Raw genomic sequence first — 23,480 nt, forward strand, 5'->3', positions numbered from 1 at the left:
CACATAGCTGGAACACAGGCTTATAATCCACATGGCCCTTCATTTCCCTAAGTACCATGGAATTCTCCATGCAGATTAAAAACCTTGGAGAGAAGGTCTGAGGGAGTAGTTTAGAAGATGTGTAGAGCATAGGTGGCCAGTTATTTTACACACATAGGAGAACAGCACACTCAGTACTGGTCAACCTATACAAGGGGTGCTGGGTGCAAACAGCACCTTGCTTTCTGAACCTCCATCAAACTATATTATGTTCACTTACCATCATACTTAATAGGTGTCAGTCTTGTAATCAGTATATAAAAGAAGAATCCCATGAAGATAAAGCCTATAAAGAATAGTTCTAGTAGCAGACCACCAAGAAAGCAAAAAAAAAAAAAAGCTACAGTTAGTAAATGCAATTTAAATGTCTAATCTACAAATACATTCTTCAGTCCCCAGAATGTATACATGAGGGCATTCAAAGAAAAGAAATAATTATCCAAAAGGCAGGAAAAGTTCAGAAGTCATTGGGAGTAAATATTTTTATTAAATGGGTACAAATTAAAGTATTAACTATTGGATACATTTTTTGTATATAGGTCAGTTTTGATTGATCAGTTAATTGTTAATTTCATAGCTTGGTTTAATATATTTATAGTCTCGATTTAAAACAAAAGTAGTACATTTGTTATTGTGTCTGATCTGAAATTATACACTAGATTTCAGTTCATTGTGCTCAGTCACTCAACCATGTCCTACTCTGTGGCTCCATGGACTGCAGCCTGCCAGACTCCTCTGCCCATGAAATTTTCCAGGCAAGAATACTGGAGTGGGGTGCCATTTCCTACCACAGGGGATCTTCCCAACCCAGGCATCTAACCCACATCTCTTGTGTCTTCTGCATTGGCAGGTGGAAGCGCCACCTGGGAGCCCTTCATTACATGAGCAAAAATAGAATTTGAAAGGTTAAAAATATATATTCCAAAGCAAAATGTAACTTTTATGTCTTCTTTTAATTCATCCTTTCTTGTTTAATATGAATATCGACTATTGTCTTTAACCATAAAAACCTAGTAGTATCTTTTAAACTCTACATACACAGCTTAACAATTAAATTCTGTACTATAGGATCATTCTACATTTTGAGCAATTAAATATTCTTCACAACATTCTCTTCTCAATTAAGATTAAAAAAGGTAGCAATGGAAGGAAAGGAGTTGCTGTTTCAAACAACTTATCAGTTCAAACGGTTTTCTAAGATGAGGATGACATTCATTCTCCCCTTGTTATACCATTATATCCCCTGTTAATGAATTACATGAAAGGTTCATTTTTTATTTTTTAGTAACTACAAACATTAGGCTCAATGGGTAAAGAATCCGTCTGCAATGCAGGAAACAGAGGAGAGTTAAGACCCCCTGGAGGAGGAAATGGCAACGCGCTCCAGTGTTCTTGCCTGGAAATCCCATGGACAGAGAAGCTTGGTGGGCTACAGTCCATGGGGTTGCAAAGAGTCGGACATGACTGAGTGACTAAGCACTCATGCAAATGTTAGTTATATAAAAGGTAATCCAAAGAATTCAAGTCAATTTAATAAGCACATCTCATATTCTCCTCCCTTCACTGGGTTTCACTGAGCAGATCGTGGAGTTCCCATTTGCTGTTTGAACCTCCCAGGGTTGTGCAGACATTTCAACCTCACTGATTTGCAGCCTGATTTGTGCAAAACCACGTCCATCACCATCACCAAAATCCACATATATTTTGTATACAGACATTCTGATTTCTAATTAGTAATCTTTGGTCAACTAGTCATTCTAGCAATTGATAAAGGTGGATGCACAAACCAAACTTTATACCCTGCTTAATAAGAGGAGTTTGCACTCCCTAGTGGAGAAAAGAGAAAAAATTAAAATGCACTGTAATTCAGTAAAATGTTTACTAAAGACCCCAGCTACAAATCAATGAAAATAGTGGAGATAACCAGTTGCTTACTCTCCTTACAGGTCATAAACTCCCCAGCAGCATTTCAGGGAAAAAAAAAAAAACAAACCACAAGGCATGTAAGTAGTAACTAGATTAGACAAAATACCTGTTTTCCAGAATCTGTGTCCAAAGAAACAGATGAAGAGGCCAAGCAGGGCAAAAAGAGTGAAGAAGACTTTGGTAGATACTCTTCCTAAAAAGAGTAAAAATTAAGTGGATAACACATCCAATTTGACACTTTGTATCTATTTAGTACAGAACAAAAGCTTCATGAAAAAAATGTAGAGTGAAGTGATAATTTATTCCATAGGTATATAGTTATTTTAGAAACATTCTTGCCACCCCTAGCGACTTTATGTGGGTGATGAATACCAATGGCTGCAGGTCCCACAGAAAAAGAAATCAGACAACACTGCTTCCTGATAAGGGTCTGCAATTCTACCTGCAACACATTTGGGTAAGGGAATGGAGGAAAAGAGAAGGAAAGAGAGTGTGCCTAGAACAAATAATTCTGTTTCTTCACAAAGAAACTAGAAGGAAAAAAAAGGAGAGAGTGGGGAGGGAGAACTATGGCATCAAGGGAATAAGACACACCAATTGCATGCAACATACAGACCTCATGTGAAACCTGACTCAAACCAATGAACTGTGAAAAACAAGACCGGGAAGAGGTAAACACTGGCTGTTAATTTGATGCCATTAAGGAATTACCTTCAATATTTTTCATTGTAACTCATATTAATCCTACTGTGGCCATTTTTTTTTAAAATAGCCCTTTTCTTTAAGACATACATACCAAAATTCCATAAACAAAATGACCATTAGGTACCTGCTCTAAAAAAATCCAGGGATAAAGGAGGGTGGAGGGGCAGAGACACGGGTGGGTGTATAACTGAAACAAGCTAACAGCCATGAATCAAAATTGTTAAGGCCGGATAATGGTATATGGAAGTTCACTGAAGTTTTCCCTAACAAACAAAGTTAACCGAAACTCACATTAAAATAAAAGAACATGTATTATTCTACAAGTCACACGTGAACAAGTCACTACCAATCTTATCAATTATGCATGTTGCTCTGCATAAAAAAATATAGCTTAATAACTAATGATAAAGCACAATGTGCTCCCTGAAGCAGAAGAATCTAATCCTGTGATCCTCAAGCAGTGCAAACTTAAATACAAAAACTAGAATTCAAAAGATAAACCCTACTGAAGGGAAAAATAGGCCCACTAAATTCACCACCATCATGACTCCTCTGAGATAAACACAAGAAAATAATTCCTGAACTAAAAATAAAAACACAGCACCTACACAAACTTATGTGAGGTATTTACAAACCAACTACAAGTCAAAACACACAAAATACTCAAGCACTCCAGTGGATACCATGAAGACCTACATTTAGAGAAAGAACACAAGATAGAAGGGCAGAACGTGCAGGGCATAGAATATAGCTACATATCAGTTTCTCTGTGAATGAAGAGCTGAAAGGAAAGATGAAATGAGAGTTACTGCCACATTCTGCTTATTTCAGACCTATTTGTTGTTGTTCGGAGAAGGCAATGGCACCCCACTCCAGTACTCTTGCCTGGGAAATCTCATGGACGGAGGAGCCTGGTGGGCTGCAGTCCATGGGGTCGTGAAGAGTCGGACACGACTGAGCGACTTCACTTTCACTTTTCACTTTCATACATTGGAGAAGGAAATGGCAACCCACTCCAGTGTTCTTCCCTGGAGAATCCCAGGGACAGGGGAGCCTGGTGGGCTGCCGTCTATGGGGTCCCACAGAGTCGGACACGACTGACGCTACTTAGCAGCAGCAGCAGCAGCAGTTGCTAATTCACATCCGACTGCTGGCAACCCCATGGACTACAGCACACCAAGCTTCCCTGTCCTTCACCATCTCCCGAAGCTTGCTCAAACTTATGTCCATTGATTTGGTGATGCCATCCAACCATCTAATCCTCTGTCGCCCCTTTCTCCTCCTGCCCTGTGATTGACTGCTGCTCTACAATTCAATCATTATAACAAAAACATGCAGTTTAGTGGGATAATTTTTTTCAAGTGACAATCTAGTGGAAGTTTCCAACAAGTACAATCGCCAGAGACAGCAAGTGGCCCAATAAAAACTGACCCAGTTTAGATACGTTCCTCCAGGACATTAGACAGCAGAGGGGAACTAAGAATCTCTGATCACAATACCAGGAAGGAAAGAGAGAGAAAGTCAAATATATAAGCAAACCAGAGAGGAGACAAGGTTTCATAAGTAGAACTGAGAGGTAAAATAGCGAGTGTGAGGGGAGGATGGAGGAGAGCCAACGTTTCCAGTGTTTTTAGTCATCACAGCATCGCTATAGGTAACGGCATAGGCAACGGTTTTAATTAAATGGCAAAAAAGAGGGGATCCATGTATATATGTATGGTTGATTTACTTTGCTCTGCAGCAGAAAATAACACAACACTGTAAAGCAACTATACGCCAATAAATTTTTTTTTTTTAATGAGGTAACGTGGATACATCCTCCCTACTCCAAGCTCAGGAAGGTCATCCTAGTGTGCATCGAGGTTGAAAAGGAAAGTGATAGAACCCACATGACCGGGACGGTTCTACCCTGAGTTGAAGGAACAATCAGATGGGACCTTTCCCTCTCCTCCTTCTAAAGTGGAAAGACAGGGCCCAGAATGCTCTGATCAGGAGGGGCCCTGGTGCAAAGAGTTCAGGGGAAAAGAAACAGAAAAACCCAGACAAGATCTAGCCTAGCCGTCAAACCACAGAACTTATATCTGCCTGGTTTCTTGCACTGTATCTCTCAAGGCTCTTGCACGTGGCACTGGAAGATTGGGCGGGATACAGCTCTAGCAGAGAAGAGCAAAAATTAATCCCTGCTTGAACACAACCAAAAGACTTTATTTACGTACTTCTTTTATTTTTTGGCCACACTGGACACCTCGTAGGATCTTAGTTCCCCAACCAGGGATTGAACTCGGGCCTCAGTAGTGAAAGCGCCAAGTCCTAGCCACTGGGCCACCAGGGAATTCACATAACTGACAGACTTTATTCTTTATAGAAAACTCATTGAAAGAGCTCTTTGAACTCTTTCTCCAATTTCTTTCCTCCTATTTGCTCTTGAACATACTCCAATCAGGCTCCTCTGAAACACTCCCAAGGGCACCAGTAGCCTCCAGTTGTTGCTAAATCCAAAGGTTTTTTTCCAGTCTCTTTCTTAGCTGGCCCATCAGCTCAGTCCCGAGACCCCCTCCTTTTTCCTACAGCTATAAACATGAAAGAAATGATAAATAGAGCAAAATGCCATTTGGCAAACCCACTGGTAATATTTCAGGCAAGTTCACTGGATCCTCCAGCCAACAAGTGAAGAGTTTGAGAAGCGGATATTTGCCTGCACTCAAAGTATCTCTCCAAAAGATATTTAAAGGGAAAAATAGTTACTTCTCAGTGGAGAAACCTGACAGACACCCCTAACCAAGCACTCAGGATCATGACCACCAGGAATGGAACAGACAGACATCAGGTGTCTGCAGAGAATGACACTCCATCACTTCTTTTGTATTCCTGCCAAAAATGCATCATCTGAACTTAGTTAGGAGGAAACATCAGATAAACCCAATTTGAAGACTTTCTACAAAAATAAATACTAACCTGTATGCCTCAAAAAGGTAAAGTGTTTTGAAAGACAAAAACAGACTAAGAAATTATTTCAGATTAAAGAAGATAAAGCACCATATAATACTGAAGTGGACCCCAGACCAGAAAAAAATTTTTTCCTTTGGTTATAAAAGACATTAGTGGAACAAACAATGAAATTTGACAACATCTATAGATTAAGTAACAGTAGTATATTAATGTTCATTTTATTTCGATAATGTCACTATGGCTGTATAAGGAACAGAAATATTTTAGGGCGAAAGGGTCTTTATGTCTGCAACTTACTCTCAAATGCTTCAGGGGGAAAACATGTAGATATGTGTGAATGTCTAGATAAAGAATGAAAAGCAAACAGCAAACATGTTAACTAACATTTGAGGAATGTTGGTGAAGATTATACAGAATTCTTTGAATTATTTTTACATCTTTTCTGTGAAACTGTTTCAGAATAAAATGCTAAATACACACACATAGGATGATGTTACAACACCCCGAGTGCCATTGTCCTCTCTCTCCTGGACACTATGACGGCCTCCTCATCAATCTCCCTATTTCTGCTCTTGCCCCTGATTTTTCTCAAGAAAAGCACCAGAGTGATCCCATTAAAATATGAGACTGATCATATTTGCTCAGGCCCTTCAATGCTTTTTCATCGCACTCGGAATAAAAGCTGTAGCTCAAAGGAGGACCTGTGAGGCTGCCCCCTCCTGCAGCCACACTGCCAGGCTCCCAGTTGAGGGCTCTGCGCTGGCTGTCTCCTCAGCCTGGCAACCACTCCCCACCCCAGACATGGGTATGGCTCCTTGCCTTGCCATGGGTCTCCACCCTAAAGCTACCAGTTCAGCAAGGACTTGCCTAGCTAGCTTCTCAAATTCTCTCACCCTCACTGGTTATCTCCCTTTCCTACTTAATTCTTGCTCCTTAGCCCTCATCACTTATCTTAGGTACTGTGTATCTTTTGCCTTCCTCGTTTCCCCACCACTAAAATGCAGGCTCCAGGAGGGCAGGTATTTTGTCCATTTTGTTCACTCCTCTATCCCAGTGCCTAGAACACAGAGCAGAGTAACACAGGTGCTCGGGAGGCGTGTGCTTAATGCATGAATGAATAAAGGAGACAAAAGCACTTGTAAATATCCTGAAGTTCTTTACTAGTTGATAAAGCTCTTCAAGGTCAAAGAAGAAAGTTCACAATTGAAATCTACATACTCACCAAGGGAAGAACAATTACCCTCCTCTGCCGCAAAGCTGCAAGCATATGTGTGAGTAGGCACGTAAGCTGTGGATGTGTTTAGAAATGGATCCCGAACGATGACATTGTAAATGACACCCTGTCCCCGGAGAGAGGAGAAGGAAACACTTGTCTTATCGTCAGCTGTTAGGGTGACCACCTGAAGCCAAAAATAATGCATGATTAGTGTTTAAGTTAAAAAAATCATACCCCACAAGCTTTTCTATTATAACCCCACCTACATGTGCCATTAAATTCTAGTATGAAAGCATCATTCTTGTTTAAAACCTACACCAGGCCATTTGACTTTTTTTAATGTATTGAAGTACAGATGATTTACAATGTTGTGTTAATTTCTGCTATAAAGCAAAGTCACTCAGTTATACACACATATATTTTTTTCATCTTCTTTTCTATTCTGGTTTATCACAGGATACTGAATATAGTTCCCTGTGCTACACCTTGGGCTTCCCAGGTAGTGCTACTGGTAAAGAACTCGCCTGCCAATGCAGGAGACTTAAGAGATACTGGTTTGATCCCTGCGTCAGGAAGATCCCCTGGAGGAGGGCATGGCAACCCACTCCAGTATTCTTGCCTGGAGAATCCCCATAGACAGAGGAGCCTGGCGAGCTACAGTCCATAGGGTCGCAGAGCCGGACTAGACTGCAGTGACTTAGCAGGCATGCACTTGCTATACACAGCAATTTGCTATCTATCCATCCTATATATAATAGTTTGCCAACTCATTTGGTTGAAAGATTACCCTACACAGTCTGTTTGTGCTGACATGATCAAGCTCTTACACAAAAACATCTAAAGACTTTGCATATGTTAATAATCGAAGTAAAATGTGATATAATGATTAAGTAAAACGTACTAGTTAGGACGAAGTAAAAGAATTTTTCCCATCTGCTGCTGCTGCTGCTGCTAAGTCGCTTCAGTGGTGTCCGACTCTGTGCAACCCCATAGACGGCAGCCCACCAGGCTCCCCTGTCCCTGGGATTCTCCAGGCAAAAACACTGGAGTGGGTTGCCATTTCCTTCTCCAATGCATGAAGTGAAAAGTGAAAGGGAAGTTGCTCAGTCATGTCCAACTCTTCGCAACCCCATGGACTGCAGCCCACCAGGCTCTTCTGTCCATGGGATTTTCCAGGCAAGAGTACTGGAGTGGGGTGCCATTGCCTTCTCCACTGCTAGACTATAAAAAATATAAGGGCAGAAACCTTATACATCCTGCACTCTAGTCTCCTGTCAATACTCCACACAGAGTGAGGGCCCAACAAACACTAGTGATCACTGAGAGCCAGCGCCAACAAAGGTCGTGGGGGTTAACAGCTCACAGAGAGCACCCACTGATTTTGTCTAACAGGCATAAGAAAAATTACATACAGCCATCTTATCTTCTAGTCCTTCACTTCAACAATTCCCTTTTAAAGGTTGATTATTTTTAATTGGAGGATAATTGTTTTACAATACTGTGATGGTTCCTACCAGACATTAACATGAATCAGCCATAGTTATACACGTGACCCCACTCCTGAAACTCCTTCCCACCTCCCAGCCCTTTAGGTTGTCACAGAGTACAGGGTTGAGCTCCCTGCATCACACAGCCAAGTCTCACTAGCTGTCTATTTTACACATGGTAATGTATATGTTTGAATGCTACTCTCTCAATTCGTCGTCCCACCTTCTCCTTTCTCCGCTGTGTCCACAAGTCTGTTTTCTATATCTGCATCTCCACTGCTGCCCTGCAGATCGGTCCATCAGTACCATCTCTCTAGATTCCATATCTATGCATTAATATATAATATTTGTTTTTTTGACTGACTTACACTCTGTGTAATAGGTGTTCATCCACCTCATTAGCACTGACTCATGGCCTAGCTATTGTAAATAGGACTGCAATGAACCCCGGGGTACATGTGTCTTTTTTTAAATTCTGGTTTTCTCAGAATATATGCTCAGTAGTGGGATAGTTGGGTTATATGGTGAGCTATATCAATTTACATTCCCACCAACAATGAAAAAGGGTTCCCTTTTCTCCACACGCTCTCCAGCATTTATTGTTTGTAAATTTTTGGGTGATGGTCATTCAGGCCAGTGTAAGGTGATATCTCATGAGATCTCATTGAAGTTTTGATTTGTATTTCTCTAATAATGAAAGATGTTGAGCATGTTTTCCTGCGTTTATTAGCCATCCACAAGTCCTCTGGAGAAAAGTCTGTTTAGCTCTTCTGCTCTCTTTTTGATTGGGTTGTCTGTTTTTCTGGTATTGAGCTGCATGAGCTGCTTATATATTTTGGAGATTAATTCTTTGTCAGTTATTTCATCTGCTATTACTTTCTCCCATTCTGAGGGTTGTCTTTTCACCTTGTTTATAGTTTCCTTTGCTCTGCAAAAGCTTTTAAGTTTAATGAGGTCCCACTTATTTTTTTAATTTCCATTACTTTAGGAGGTGGGTCATAGAGGATCTTGCTTTGATTTATGTCAAGGAGTGTACTGCCTATGTTTTCCTCTAAGAGCTTTATAGTTTCTGGCCTTACATTTAAGTCTTTAATCTATTTTGAGTTTATTTTCGTGTACGGTGTTAGGAGCTGTTCTAGTTTCATTCTTTTAGATAGGGGATGCTGCTGCTGCTGCTAAGTCACTTCAGTCGTGTCCGACTCTGTGCGACTCCATAGACGGCAGCCCACCAGGCTCCCTCGTCCCTGGGATTCTCCAGGCAAGAACACTGGAGTGGGTTGCCATTTCCTTCTCCAATGCATGAAAGTGAAAAGTCAAAGTGAAGTTGCTCGGTCGTGCCTGACTCTTAGCAACCCCATGGACTGCATCCTACCAGGCTCCTCCATCCATGGGATTTTCCAGGCAAGAGTACTGGAGTGGGGTGCCATCGCCTTCTCCGTAGATAGGGGATACATGTAATAAAAACAAAAGCTCCACTTAGCCCTCACACACAGATAGTAACCTACTAACAGAAGAGAGAAAACTAAATATTAAGAGTTTCAGGAGTGAATAATTAGAAGCTTCTTAGAAAACTTCTACTGTTTAAAAGTGCTCAGGCTTCAAAAATATGTTTTCTGGGGAAAGGACTAGTCAAGTCCAACAGAATGCTGTTAACATTAGCTTCTACTCTTCCAAGCTGTTATTATGAGACATCCAACCTGAGAGAACTGTTGAAAGAATAACACAATGAATAAGTTATATACCACCACCTAGATTCAACAGTTGTTATTTTAGCACATTTGCTTTTCTGTCCTTCCCTCTTTCTCCCTCCTCTCCTATATATATATATATATATATATATATATGAGTGAGTGAAGTCACTCAGTCGTGTCCAACTGTTTGCAACCCCATGGACTGTAGCCTGCCAGGCTCCTCCATCCATGGGATTCTCCAGGCAAGAATATTGGAGTGGGTTGCCACTTCCTTCTCCAGGAGATCTTCCTGACCCAGGGACTGATCCCGGGTCTCCCGCATAATTTTTTTTTCAGTAAGTGACAGGTATCATGACATTTCACTTCTAAATACTTCAGCATGCATGTCCTAACACAGTGCTTCTCAAACTTAATGGCCTATGAATCACGGCAGATTCTGACTCTGCTGGTCAGAGAAAGTACCCAAGGTTCTGCTTTTCTAAGAAACTCTCAGGTGTTGCAATGCTGTGCATTCACCCACCACACTTTGAATAGCAAGTACAAGTATAAGGATATTCTCCAACGTGCCCACAATACCTTAGCTCACCTAAGAAAATTAATTTTTTCTTATCTAATACGCAGTCCATATTCGAATTTCCCCAAATGTCTTTTATAGCTTTTCTCCCCCTTAAGCAAGATCTCCAATCTCTGTAATCTGGAACCACCTTTCTCCCACCTTTGAAAGATGAAGGAAGTTATTTTACAGATTATTCTCCAATCTGAATTTATCAGATTATACTCAGGGTGTCTAATTTGTACTTTCATCCCATGGATTTCTTGTAAACAGAAACTCCTATAAACAGGAAATCAAGGTGAACGTGTTTCGCCAGAATATTCCATAAGTGATGGTGATAAAGTCAGCATACATTGCTTTAAGCACATAATGCAGGTTCATCAGCAAAATTAACTTTGACCACACAGATAAGGTAGAGACCATTGAATCACTCCATTCTGAAAGTAGTTTTCCCTCTGCAATTAGAATTAACCTCAGGGTGCTATTTAGGCATCTTGGGATTATCTTGCCCCCTAACACTCTTTTACCTGGAGATCCTTGCCTGAATTATTTCATTGAGGGTCATAAAACGGTGATTTTCTAATTCTATTATTCTTCTGCAGCCAATAGCTGGCATTCTTCTTAAAGAAGGGCTTTCTGAGGCTTCCCAGGTGGTCTGGTGGTTAAGAATTCACCTTGCAATGCAAAGGACAATGATTTTGATACCTGGTCCATGAAGATCCCACATGTCACAGGGCAACTGCGCTTGTAAATTGCAACTTCTGAGCCCATGCATCTTAGAGCCCATGCTCCACTACAAGAGAAACCACCGCAATGAGAAGCCCACACACCACAACTAGAGAGTAGCCTCCGCTCACCACAACTAGAGAACGCCTGTGTGCAGCAACAGAGACCCAGCACAACCAAAATAAATAAATAAATACTAAAAAAATGAAGGGGAGCTTTCTCTTATCAACTGGGGGTGAATTCACATCCTTCTTTTGTTAAAGGTAAATTCCTTCCCTTTTATCAATTTTCAGAGTAATTTCATGTAAGTTGCTCCAATGGTAGGTAGCAACTGAGAAATTTTCCTTTTTCTTTTTTTTTAGTATCAGGATGGACTAAAGATGTTCTTCTTTATTGAAGACTTAATCGATCATGTTCTTTCTGATGACTGAATTGCCCCAGAGTTGGTCAGTATGAACCTCTTCAAATAGGCTCCACAGTCTTTTTGTCATGTCCTCAATTTGTGTTTCTTTGAATTCTGGCACACAATGTTCTAACTCTTAACCAAAAGTTAAAAAGTAACCTAGGGAATTCCCTGGCAGTCCAGTGGTTAGGACTCTGGGTTCTCACTGCCAAGGGTCTGGGTTTGATCCCAGTTGGGGAACTAGGAACTTAGTCCTGCGCTAAGCCGTGCAGTACAGCCTAAAATAAAAAAAAGCAACCTAAAAAGACTGTTATATGATGTTTTATATGCTTCATGAGAATAAAAGTGGTCTTTGAAATTTCCTATGTACAAAGGCAAACTTTTCAAATTGAGCTCCTAATTTGTGAATAATCACAATATTTTTAAATTTAATTAATTATGTTGGCTGTGCCAGGTGTTAGTTGTGACATCCAGGACCTTCATTCTTTGTTGTGGCATGTGGAATCTTTAGTTGCAGCACATGGGATCTAGTTTCCCTGACCAGGGATCAAACCCAGATCCCCTGCATCAGAAGCACCGAGTCTTAGCCACTGGATCACCAGGGAAGGCCCACAGCTGCCCTATTTCAATTGCTTCCTTCTATATAATCTGGTAGTCTGCAACTTTCTGGGAAGATCATAACAGTCTAGAAAAATGCTCCTCACCAACTATCAGACTGACAGATGTCCTTGTTTATCAGACTGATATCAGGTACCTTTTAAGACATAAAGACAAAATCCTGCCCTCCACAAAAATGATCGAGACTATAAGTCTCAAACTTTAATGTGCAGAGGAATCACCTGGGGATCATATAATACAGACGCTGATTCTGTAGGTCTGGGGTGGTCCTGCCTCCACAAAAATGATCGAGAGTATGTCTCAAACTTTAATGTGCAGAGGAATCACCTGAGGATCATAAAATACAGACGCTGATTCTGTAGGTCTGGGGTGGAGCCTAAGAATCTATGACTCTAACAAATTCCCACGTGATGCCAGTGCTGCCAGCCTGTACCCCCACACTTGAGGAGTAGCAAGAGTTTTCAGGGGTTCAAAAGCTCAGAGAAAATTTTTGCTGCAAGTTACAAACTTTGTACTTGCATTTAAATAGTAAGGATAATGCATACATCCTTAAATAGTTTCACATTATTTCTTCTCAAAACACTATACACTTTATATTTCCCAACTTTTTAAATCTAATAGTTATGGGAGTACATAGAAAATGACCACCCACTTCCACCCATAGTTCAAGATAACCAGCCACAGTCATGGCTGCAACAAAACATAACAAAATTTACATGCACCTCCTCAAAAGCCAATGTTAGTCTGGGATGTCACTGGAATTGACTCCCAAGATGACAATGAAATCAAAGAGGATAAAATGAGAATCCTAGAAAGACCAAGAAAACAGTAAAAATAGTAATAATAATAAGCTCCTGGTAGCTTCTCCCCTTCTCAGCTCTTACAAAGGTGTCACAGTCTGGCTACAGGAAGTACACGCATCAGACTTACCTTGACAGCATTGGCCTGCACCTGAGGCACCTCGGCCATCCTCTGCAGATGTCTCAGCAACACCTCTTCAGTGAGGTCGTTCTCGGGCAGAAAATACTGATAGACATCATACTGCAACCTCCACCTGGAGTCCAGGCCCGTCTTGACGTCACATGACGGAGGATCTGCGCCTCTAAAATCAACCAACAAAGCTGAACATTAATCTCTCATGCTACAAATCTCATCTACTAATGTAAAAAGGAATCAAAACTTCAAACTTCTGCAACAGCGATTCCCAGTTTGGCATCACTAAGGAAAGAGAAGCGGTATGTATGGTTAATTAACCAGATGTGAGTATCACTCAGGCTGCATCAGCTGCCAGTTTAGCTACACGTTGGCTGTGTGTAGGTGGGCAAGTCACTGAATCTCAACAACCCTTAGGGTACCACTCTGTAAAATAAGAACAACAGCCCCTTCTTCATAAAATTCTAAGGATTAAATGACAAAGAACATAGAGTATTCAGTAGCACTGTGAATGATACACAGAGAGTGTTCAAATGTTACCTATCATTACTCTTAAAGTAGAAATTAGGGCAGAGTTTTAATTAAAACAATAAATCCTTACAAACATAGGCATGTTTCACAGCTACAGAATGCTTTCTTTTTTAATGTTTATTTATTTGGCCACATCCAGTTTTTGTTGCCGCACATGGGATATTTGGTTGTAACATGTGAACTCTTAGTTGAGGCATGTGGGTCTAGTTCCCTGAACAGGGATCGAACCCCGGCCTCCTGCACTGGGAGCACGGAATCTTAGCCACTGGACCACCAGGGGAGTCCCCAAAATGCTTTCTATATTTAAAATTCTTTACAAAAACTAAGATGTACTTCTAAGCTCCTAATAAAGACATTTGGCTCCTCATAAGAAAGGAGGGAAACAATACTAACTATAAATGACACTTTATGTATTAACAACAAAGCTTAAATTACTTCTGTTTGGAAAAAAAAAATAAGCAGTTCAACTCTGCTAAGGAGAACTATGGATTTTGAGAGAATTTACTCAGTCTGCACAACAGTGAGTCATGCTTATCCTAAAAAGAGTTCTGGGAGTTGGGAGACAGACATACCTTGCATAGCCTAGGTTTGCTGGAGCAAATTTGATAGTTGTTTCAAAGAAATTATACTCCAAGTAAATGTTTGGATCGATATCTACATCAAACTCCAAATTACAGCCACCAGGGATAGGATCTGGATGGGAAACCAGGAAGTTACTTAGAATTCTTATATATTCAAAGCACACTCAGAAAAACAGAACCCCACTCTTACAAGAACACCCAACACAGAAGTTCAGTGGAGAGCTTCTAGCTTTGTACTACCTCATGGACTGAGGGTAAAGTTATATGAGGTAATGGGCTGTGGAAGACCTTTTCTGTACGGAGCCAGATAGTAAATGTTTTAGAAGCTTGTTCAGACTCTCTGGTCTCTGTGGCAGCTACTCAACCCTGCCCCGTGGCAGGAAAGCAACCTGATATGTTGCAACCTGATATGTTACATATCACAACAGATGATATGTAAGTGAACGGCTGTGTCCCAATAAGACTTTATGCACAAAACAGGCCGTGAGCTGGCTTTGCCTTGTGCTCTGCAGTTTGCCAACCTCTGCTCTAGAGTTGAAAACATCAGAAGAGACAGCGATTCTGAAGCTGGGGTCCAAGAATGGGTTTCAGGAGCCCCGTGAACACCTGGAAATTGTATGCCAACTGTTAAATATGTGCATTTCCTTTTTTTTTTTTTTTAATATGTGCATTTCCTAAACACATTTTTTTTAGATTCTGAGAAGGTTTCATTAGATCCTGGTAAATAGAAAAAGGGTGTCCACTTTTCACTTAACTCTTTCAACAGGAAGAAAGATGGTGTCAACCTCTCCTCCTCGCTGGAAGAGTCTTTGTGTATACATAAAAGAGGAAAAAATAAAAGATCTCAAGAACCCCAGGTTCATGTATTAGACACAGCATGTGCACAATTAAACACAAAATAAATCTGGGGTATTTGCATGCCTGCATGCTAAGCCGCTTCAGTTGTGTCTGACTCTTTGTGACCCTATGGACCATAGCCCACCTGGCTCCTCTGTCCATGGACTTCTCTAGGCAAGAATATTGGAGTGGGTTGCTATGCCCTCCTTCAAGGGATCTTCCCAGCCCAGGGATCAAACCTGCATCTCCTGCATTGGTAGGCAGGTTCTTTACCACTAACACCACCTGGGAATCCCCTTAGGGTATTTAATTTACATTCATAATATGGTTAAAACAGCTCTTATTAGGAATCTTATTCACAACCTTTAACCAAAACAAAACTTTAAGAAGTTACTTGATATTAGTTCAATTCCATGCAAAGAACTGTGTGTGGTGGGCTCAAGAGGAGAAGTTAAGACACCAGAAGGTAAACCAGTTTAAAGTACTTTAAGATCTCAGCTTCATAAACTCATTCAATCGCTCCCACAGCTGGTTCTTAATTTCCATCAACTGCTGGAATTCTGCAGCTCCTGAATGGAGACACCCAGTGTGCACTGCTTCCCAGTGGACTCTGCCTCAGAATTCTATGCTCTTCTTTCACACTCTTCTTTTCCTGTATTTACAAACATTTACCACAACCGAGAAAAGCATGTGTACTGTAACTGACACTCCACTGCTCATTAATTTTCTTTGTATACTGACCTTGATGAAAGCTTGACATCTATCATTTTTTAAATCAAGTGATTACCCTTTGGCTACATATATCTGTTTTTCTTCAACTCCCATCACTTTTTGGAATTCTACCTCCTTTTCTAGTTATTGCAACCTCGCCTTCCCTTTACCACCAAACTTCAAGAGAATGTAAACCTCCTCCCCTCACCTTCACTCCTCAATCACTACGATCTGGTTTTCATCCTCATGGTGTCACTAAAATGACTCTCATTAAAGGCCACCACTGACTCTGGATTGTGCCACCATAGGGACATTTTCAGTCACTCTCTTGACCTCTCTGCAAAATCCTATTTACCACTTATAATGCTGGGCATCCAGTCTCTCTTCTCACTGTCCTGTCTACTCCTTAGTCTTCTAATTATTATTCAGCAGTTAGCATCCCCCAGAAACTGTGGCAGGCACTAGGAAATTATTTGCTATAATTTTCCTCCCTAAATCTCTAAGTTCATGCCTGGATGACCTCACTCACTTCCATGACTTTACTAACAGCTATTAAGCTGTTCAGTTGGATATCTAACCCCACTCCTCCACCTTTAGGCCCTTATTTTCAGCTGCCTATTATGCAAGTCCATCCAGATGTCCTACAAGTGTCTCAGAGCCAATGTGCCAAACTGAAGTCACCATCTAACCCCATCCCAACCACCTAAAACATCCAGCACCACAAATACCCCATCTGATCACTATACTGATCATCTCCGAGCTGCCCAAATGGGAAGTCTGTGCTCCCTACTTTTAACAATCCATAACCACTGGTCATTGTATCTTGTAATTCCATATTCCAAATTTCTCAAATCCAGTCTGTCTCTCCATCCCCTTCTCAGGGCCTCTGTTCAGATCTTCATTTCTCATTTTGAGTCCTGAAAGTTGTATTGGCTTGACTTTGTTATGCCCCCTCCAATCCACTCCCCACATTGCTTCTAGAGTTAACCTTTTAAGAGAGGAAAGGCATCAGGTCATTTCCTCTGCTTCAAAAGTCTCTCTGCTGCCTCAGCAAAGAGTGAAGACCTCACATTATAAACCAGGACCTTCCCACTCTGGCTCCAGCCACACCCACTGTCCACCATTCTCCAAATACCCCATTCTTCTCCCACACCTTCCTTGGCCTAGAACCATCAACTAATGTGTGAGAACCATGTCTTGCCTTTTTTTTTTTTAATTTATTTTCAATTGAAGGATAATTGCTTTACAATATTGTATTGGTCTCGTCCATACATCAACATGAATCAACCCCTCCTCTTAACATGTCTGTCACAGTTTCTCCAAGGGCTCCTTCAGTGTTTTCTAAATGAATACATGTGTTCTTCTAGTCCTAGTCCCTTCCTGGGCTTTCACTCATCATGCTAATTCTCTGACTCCCCTGCTGTTAAAACCTTTCTAATTCAAAGTACTATACTTATAATAAACACTTTTAATAGGATTATAGTTATCTCTAAATTCTCACCCACAAGTCCTGCATTCTGGACAGTAATAAGGAGTTGATGATAGAAAGGTTACCGCTTTCCGAGTAGGACAGTGGAATGGCCACATTTTGGACAGGCTCAGGGTCTAATGTCTCCAAGTGCCAAGTGCACATACTCTGCTCTGGTCTAAGAATGGAAACCAATCCTTTGTCAGTGCCTGTCCCCGAGGCATTAGGAAGGAGAGTCTGCAACAAGGAAAGAAGAGTCATTGCGAATCAGCAGTTGAACAAAGTGCTTCGATGCCAGAGTGAATCTAGTGTGCATGCCCTATTCCAAAGCTTCTCAAAACCAAAAAGGAGTAAAAAAGACCTTCCTCAGATGATTTAAGAATTATTTTCACTTCTATGTGCGTGTACCCACAAATACACTGGAGGAATTATTTAAAATATACACTCTTTGATCAGGAATAGCAGATACACAATAACATTCCCAAGCTTTTCAGTCCCTTCAGTTAGGATTTACTACGTCAAGTACTTGGCTTCATGGGTGTTGCTAGTGGTAAAAACTTGCCTGCCAATGCAGGAGACATGAGATGAGGGTACGATCCCTGGTTCGGGAGGATACCCTGGAGGAAGGGATGGCAACCCACTCCAGTATTCTTGTCTGGAGAATTCCACAGACAGGACAGCTTAGCAGGCTACAGTCCATTGGGTCACAAAGAGTCAGACAAGACTGAATTGACTTAGCACGCATTTCAAGTACTAAGACTACTGGGTTAAGGACTTCCATGGACATGACAAAACTAAAACAATTTAGTAACAAGTCTGATGTCCTTTATTCAGTGGAACACCACTGATGGATTGGGGGAGGACAGGGCCTCATTAGATGTGGAGCATGCTTCCCAAGGGATGTGGGGCATGAACTAGCTTTTTAGAGCATTAGAAGAGCATGCTCGGTTAGGAGGTTGGAATTTAGTCAGAAGACGAGCAAGTCCTATTTTCTAGGGTAAAGCGAGCTGGCTAAGCTGAGCTGGAGGATTGTGCTCAGTGTAAGTTAGGTTTCCTTGACAGGCATTCCCTGTAAGTGCAGTCTTAGGTTTAGATTTGTGATGTGGGCCAAGTCACTAGGGTGGCCTCCATTTGTGGTCCCGATATACAAATTAACTTGACCACTACCAAGACAAAAAATAGAAGCTCTGCCCCAAAAGAGTTCGGTCCTTGAAAAGTTTTTTAAAAAACAGAGTTATAATTTACATATTATAAATTACACATAGAGTATACCAATATACGTTTTGATAAATGCAGGCACCTGGGAAACCATCACCAAGACCAAGACAGTGAACACAGAGATCATCTTCTTTATGCCCTGTTCTTACTCTTCCTTACACCCCCATACTCTCTCATCCCCTTCCCCCATCTACTGGGAAAGCTTCTTGAATAACAAAGTACTAAAGTTGAGAGGTAGTAGATTCAGAGTGTTTTCTTAAAGTTAAGGAAAAGACCCTGATGCTGGGAAAGATTGCGGGCAAGAGGAGAAGAGGGTGACAGAGGATGAGATGGTTAGATGACATCACTGACTCGATGGACATGAGTTTGAGCAAACTTTGGCAGATAGTGAAGGACAGGGAAGCCTGGTGGTGGGCTGCAGTCCATGGGGTCACAAAGAGTCAAACACGACTAAGCAACTGAACAAGAAGGAAATGGGAAGAAAAAAGAGCCACATGAGTTTCAATTTGACAAGCATAAGAGAGAATGACCAAGGAACTTAAGGGTCAAAAGTTTCAAAGAACTCACTGCCAAGATGACCCCAAAACTCCAAGATGCCACAAGTCATCAGGAAGTTACAACAGAAACAGCTCTCTTCATGCAGACTACTCCCTTCTAGAATTATGCACAGTTCTGGTTATCATCTTCTCAGCAGTATAAATTTAGTGAGAACTAAAGGCAGCCCAAGAAAGGAACATGGTTATCATTAAGGATAACTAAGTGGCAGCCCACTCCAGTACTCTTCCTGGAAAATCCCATGGATGGAGGAGCCCGGTAGGCTGCATGGGGTCGCAAAGAGTCGGACAGGACTGAGCGACTTCACTTTCACTTTTCACTTTCATGCACTGGAGAAGGAAATGGCAACCCACTCCAGTGTTCTTGCCTGGAGAATCCCAGGGACGGTGGAGCCTGGTGGGCTGCAGTCTATGGGGTCGCACAGAGTCGGACATGACTGAAGTGACTTAGCAGCAGCAAGATCCTTTCTGCATGAAAACTGAGACCCAAGATGCTGCTCATCCAGGCCACTTTTGTCACATCAGTCATGCAGGTACCCCTTCACCTAAAGGGTTTCTTTAGGTGAAGGGGTTTCTTCACCGTTTCTTCCAAAGTAAAGATAAACATTAGGACTGCTTGGACAAACTGTTACAAGAATTAAATTAACTACACGGAAAATCAAATGCAAGGGGTCCTAACTAGGAGGCTCAATGCATTTCCAGAGACCCCCATGTAATTATACAGATGTAGTCATACATTCTGCCAGGTAGAGAGTGCACGATTTCAGCAGACACCAAGTCTTTGGGCCCAGGAGCTCAAGGATCACTGGCCTAGCACACACTGGGCATGCAATAAATATAACTGCATTTTTTTCTCCATCCCGTCTCTTCCTTCAAACGTTGTCTTTGCTGTGATGTTATTAAGAAGGAAATCGTCTTTGCTGTGATGTTATTAAGAAGGAAATCATCTATGTGCCATTTTACTGTGTCTCCTAGGTAAGTGCCTGAATAGAAAGTTTCCCTTTGAATTTAGTGCCATAAAAAAACTTGGCTTCCCCCTGAAGAATGAGAATGTTTTTTCCTTCTAAGAAAGTTATGAAATTCAACATGCTTTGATTTCTGCTCTGGCTGCAAAGAACTCCCACAAAAGCAATGAATGGGTCATATACACTATTATATCTTCAACTAGTATAATTTATTTTTTCCTCGTTTCCTCGATCAAACCCTTGCACTTCTAGTCTATTACTTTTTGGCTGTGCTGGGTCTTAATTGCTGCATGGGCTTTTCTCTACTTGTGTGAGCAGGGACTACTCTCTAGGTGCAGGGCATAGGCTTCTCATGATGGTGGCTTCCCTTGCGGCAGAGCACCAGCTCTAGGGTGCTCAGGCTGCAGCAGGTGCAGCACATGGGCTCACTAGTTGTGGCTCCCGGGCTCTAGAGCACAGCTCAACAGTTCTGGCGCATGGGCTTAGTTGTGCTCCATAGCATGTGGGATCTTCCTGAATCAGGGATTGAACCCATGTCTCTTGCATTGGCAGGAGGACTCTTTACCACACAGCCAGCAGGAAAGCCCCCATATCTAGTCTATCAAACCATCACACACACACACACACCCCTTCAAAACCTTTGTGGTAGGGGCAGGAAGGCAGGAACAAAAATTATAAAACACTTAGTGTGAAAGACGCAATGACAAATGTCCATAAAATATATAGAGACTGGATGAAGACAGCTTCGTTTAGCAAATTCCAGAATATTAGAAGGTACGCTTGTGCTGTGCTGAGTTTCTCAGTCATGTCTGACCCTTTGCGACCCCCATAGACTGTAGCCCGCCAGGCTCCTCTGTCCATGGGGATTCTCCAGGCAAGAATATTGGAGTCCATTGCCATACCCTCCTTCAGGGGGATCTTCCCAACCCAGGAATCGAACCAGGGTGTCCTGCACTGCAGGCAGATTCTTTACCAGCTGAGCTACAAGGGATGCCAGAAGGTAGGCTGAGGACAGATAAAAATGCAGCACAACTTCATACAGAGTGAAATTCATGTATTAGTCTAAGGGGTCATATGGATTAAAAATAAGAAGATCTGTAAAGGGTAACAGAAATGGCAAAGCCTTAATGGCTTCAGCTGATTCAGGATATTTGAAAACTTCCCAGAGACGAGGTTGAGGCTCAGGGGTTTAGTGAGGACCTCTGTAAGAGGGTCCCAAATGCTGCTGGGAGCACAGCACTGCTCTGGTTAAACTAAGAGTTAGGATTCTTTTGTTTCAATGAAACTCTAAAGAATAAAGCTGATCCTATTAGGTGTCTTAGTAAACTTCAAGGCTAAATGGCTAAAAGACCACAGAAATCCATTAAAATGTATTCTGAGGTAAAAATCACTGAGGACCCAGTAGGATTAAGAAAAAGAAAAGGTGGGAAATATGGGGAAAGCTTAACTGCAGGCAGGAGACATTTGGTACAAGCCGCCCTCCCTCCAAACTCAGCAGCATCACCCCTCCTTTAGGTCAGAGGTCACTATTCAAGAAAGGCGTGAAATATTCACCTCCTAGCCAGCCTAAATTACTAACTTGACAGGACTCAATCTTGATCTTTTAAAAATTTAACACATAAAGAGGCGTTAATTTCTAATGCTCACACTAAATACAAGATACCAAACTGTGGAAATGGCTTTTATGGAAGTAACTCTTTGTACTTACCTCAGAAAAAGAAATTGTTGTATTCTGATACTGTGAGTGTATTTGGAAAATAATAAAAGTGACATTGCTGGAAATATGACGCAAAATAGCTTCCTCTGGAAAGGGCTTCTTGAGCTCCAGGTATCTAAATTTCCCCACAGAAAATTCCAGAAGACCTACAAGGGGAGAAATGTTTCATTATAACATTCATACCTCTGTAACCAATTTGTAGGAATTGTATACTTAAACACACATGCAAGGTTAATTTAATCCTCAGAAAAAAACTGTTGAGCCCTATTCACTAATGAGGACAATGAAGCTTAAAAGGCAGCACAGCAATCCCCACGCCCTCATAAACCTCCCCCCACCCCCGCCCAAGGTGACTCATCTGGGAAGGGTGGAACTGAGAACTGAAGGGGAAGAACTGTATTTCCAAAGATGCAGGCACCAGGATGTTCAAGGTGCTCGGCTTCCAGGGCCCAGGAAAATCCCTCTTTTGGTAGCAGCAATAACAGCTCTATTCAGAACAGAATCCCTGAATTTAAGGATTAACAACCCTCATGAGTTACCACCAATTGTAAATGCACTGGTACTAAACAATATATTCTGAAATCAGTCCAGCTAGAGACACACATCTGGCTTCAGTTTTATCCCACCCGTTACTAGCTATGTGATCTCAGAAAAGTTACTTAATTCCCTTAAACCTCAATTTCTTCATCTGTCTAACAGGACTATATTACCCAGCTTGTAAAGGAAAGTGTCATCAACGTGGGCAAAAATGTGTATTGAGTGTCCACACCAGGTACTTCATGAAAAACAGGTCTTCAAGGAGTTTTTTGTTTGTTTGTTGAAGGATCAAGTTCAGAGTCCACATAAGTATAACAAGTTTTCCAACACCTCATCTAGGCTTTCCCACCTGCTGACCTGCCTCCACTGTCTGGCTGTATTTCATTCACTCTGTGTGTCTTTATTGTAGCTGCTCACCACTTCTTTCCTTTTCCAACCTAATTCTCAAGGAATCCACTAAATAGGCAGCTTTGACTTCTGTGTGGTTCTGGGTTCCAATCTCACCCTCTGCCCTAGAGTCAGTGTATCTCTGCATAACCAGCAGAGTTCACAAGCATTACATAAGCAGGCTTGGGTGTCAGAGTCTAAAAATAAACCAAAATATTTCAATTTAATATAGATGAAAAGGAGTCAATGAGGTAAAGATTATATTCACCAGAGTCTTAGAGTGGAACAATCATTTTTTTTTTTTTAAAGAAAGAAATTTGAGTCAGTTGGAGCTGAATGAAACACTCCAGACACTAAATAACTTCCTAACTCATTCTTATGTACCATTTCCAAAGAAAACTAACTTTTTCAATACTTTCTGCTGTTTTTGTTGTTAACACAAGTACTCCATCTGGATGATAAAAAAAAGAGAATATTAAGAAAGGCTAACGAAGAAAGCCAAACAGAACATATAAATAGTGGATGAGAATAAAGGTTTTTGTTGTTGTTGTTTAGTCCCTAAGTTGAATCCAACTCTTTGCAAACCCCTGGACTGTAGCCCATCAGATTCCTCTGTCCATGGGATTTCCAGGGCAAAAATAAGGGAATGGGCTGCCATTTCCTTCCTCAGAGGATCTTCCTGGCCTGGGAGTCGAACCCCTGTCTCCTGCTTGGCAGACACTGAGCCA

The 23,480-nt window shown here is 41.5% G+C and overlaps 2 protein-coding genes across 4 annotated transcripts in view; one reads left to right on the forward strand and one right to left on the reverse strand.

Annotated features, from left to right (window-relative positions):
* MED21 (mediator complex subunit 21) overlaps positions 1-23,480 on the forward strand; it is a 115,233-nt gene that overhangs the window by 62,675 nt on the left and 29,078 nt on the right. The window lies entirely within an intron of this gene.
* TM7SF3 (transmembrane 7 superfamily member 3) overlaps positions 1-23,480 on the reverse strand; it is a 41,598-nt gene that overhangs the window by 8,256 nt on the left and 9,862 nt on the right. For all 3 annotated transcript variants that reach the window (XM_055572472.1, XM_055572462.1, XM_055572483.1), the window contains exons 2-8: positions 21,820-21,974; positions 17,461-17,611; positions 14,350-14,470; positions 13,244-13,415; positions 6,842-7,019; positions 2,072-2,158; positions 260-340 (exon numbers count right to left, since the gene is read on the reverse strand). In XM_055572472.1, the coding sequence (XP_055428447.1) occupies positions 260-340; positions 2,072-2,158; positions 6,842-7,019; positions 13,244-13,415; positions 14,350-14,470; positions 17,461-17,611; positions 21,820-21,974 (945 nt within the window). The remainder of the gene's footprint in view (positions 1-259; positions 341-2,071; positions 2,159-6,841; positions 7,020-13,243; positions 13,416-14,349; positions 14,471-17,460; positions 17,612-21,819; positions 21,975-23,480) is intronic.

This window comes from Bubalus kerabau, chromosome 1 (assembly GCF_029407905.1).
Source record: "Bubalus kerabau isolate K-KA32 ecotype Philippines breed swamp buffalo chromosome 1, PCC_UOA_SB_1v2, whole genome shotgun sequence".
NCBI lineage: Eukaryota > Metazoa > Chordata > Mammalia > Artiodactyla > Bovidae > Bubalus > Bubalus kerabau.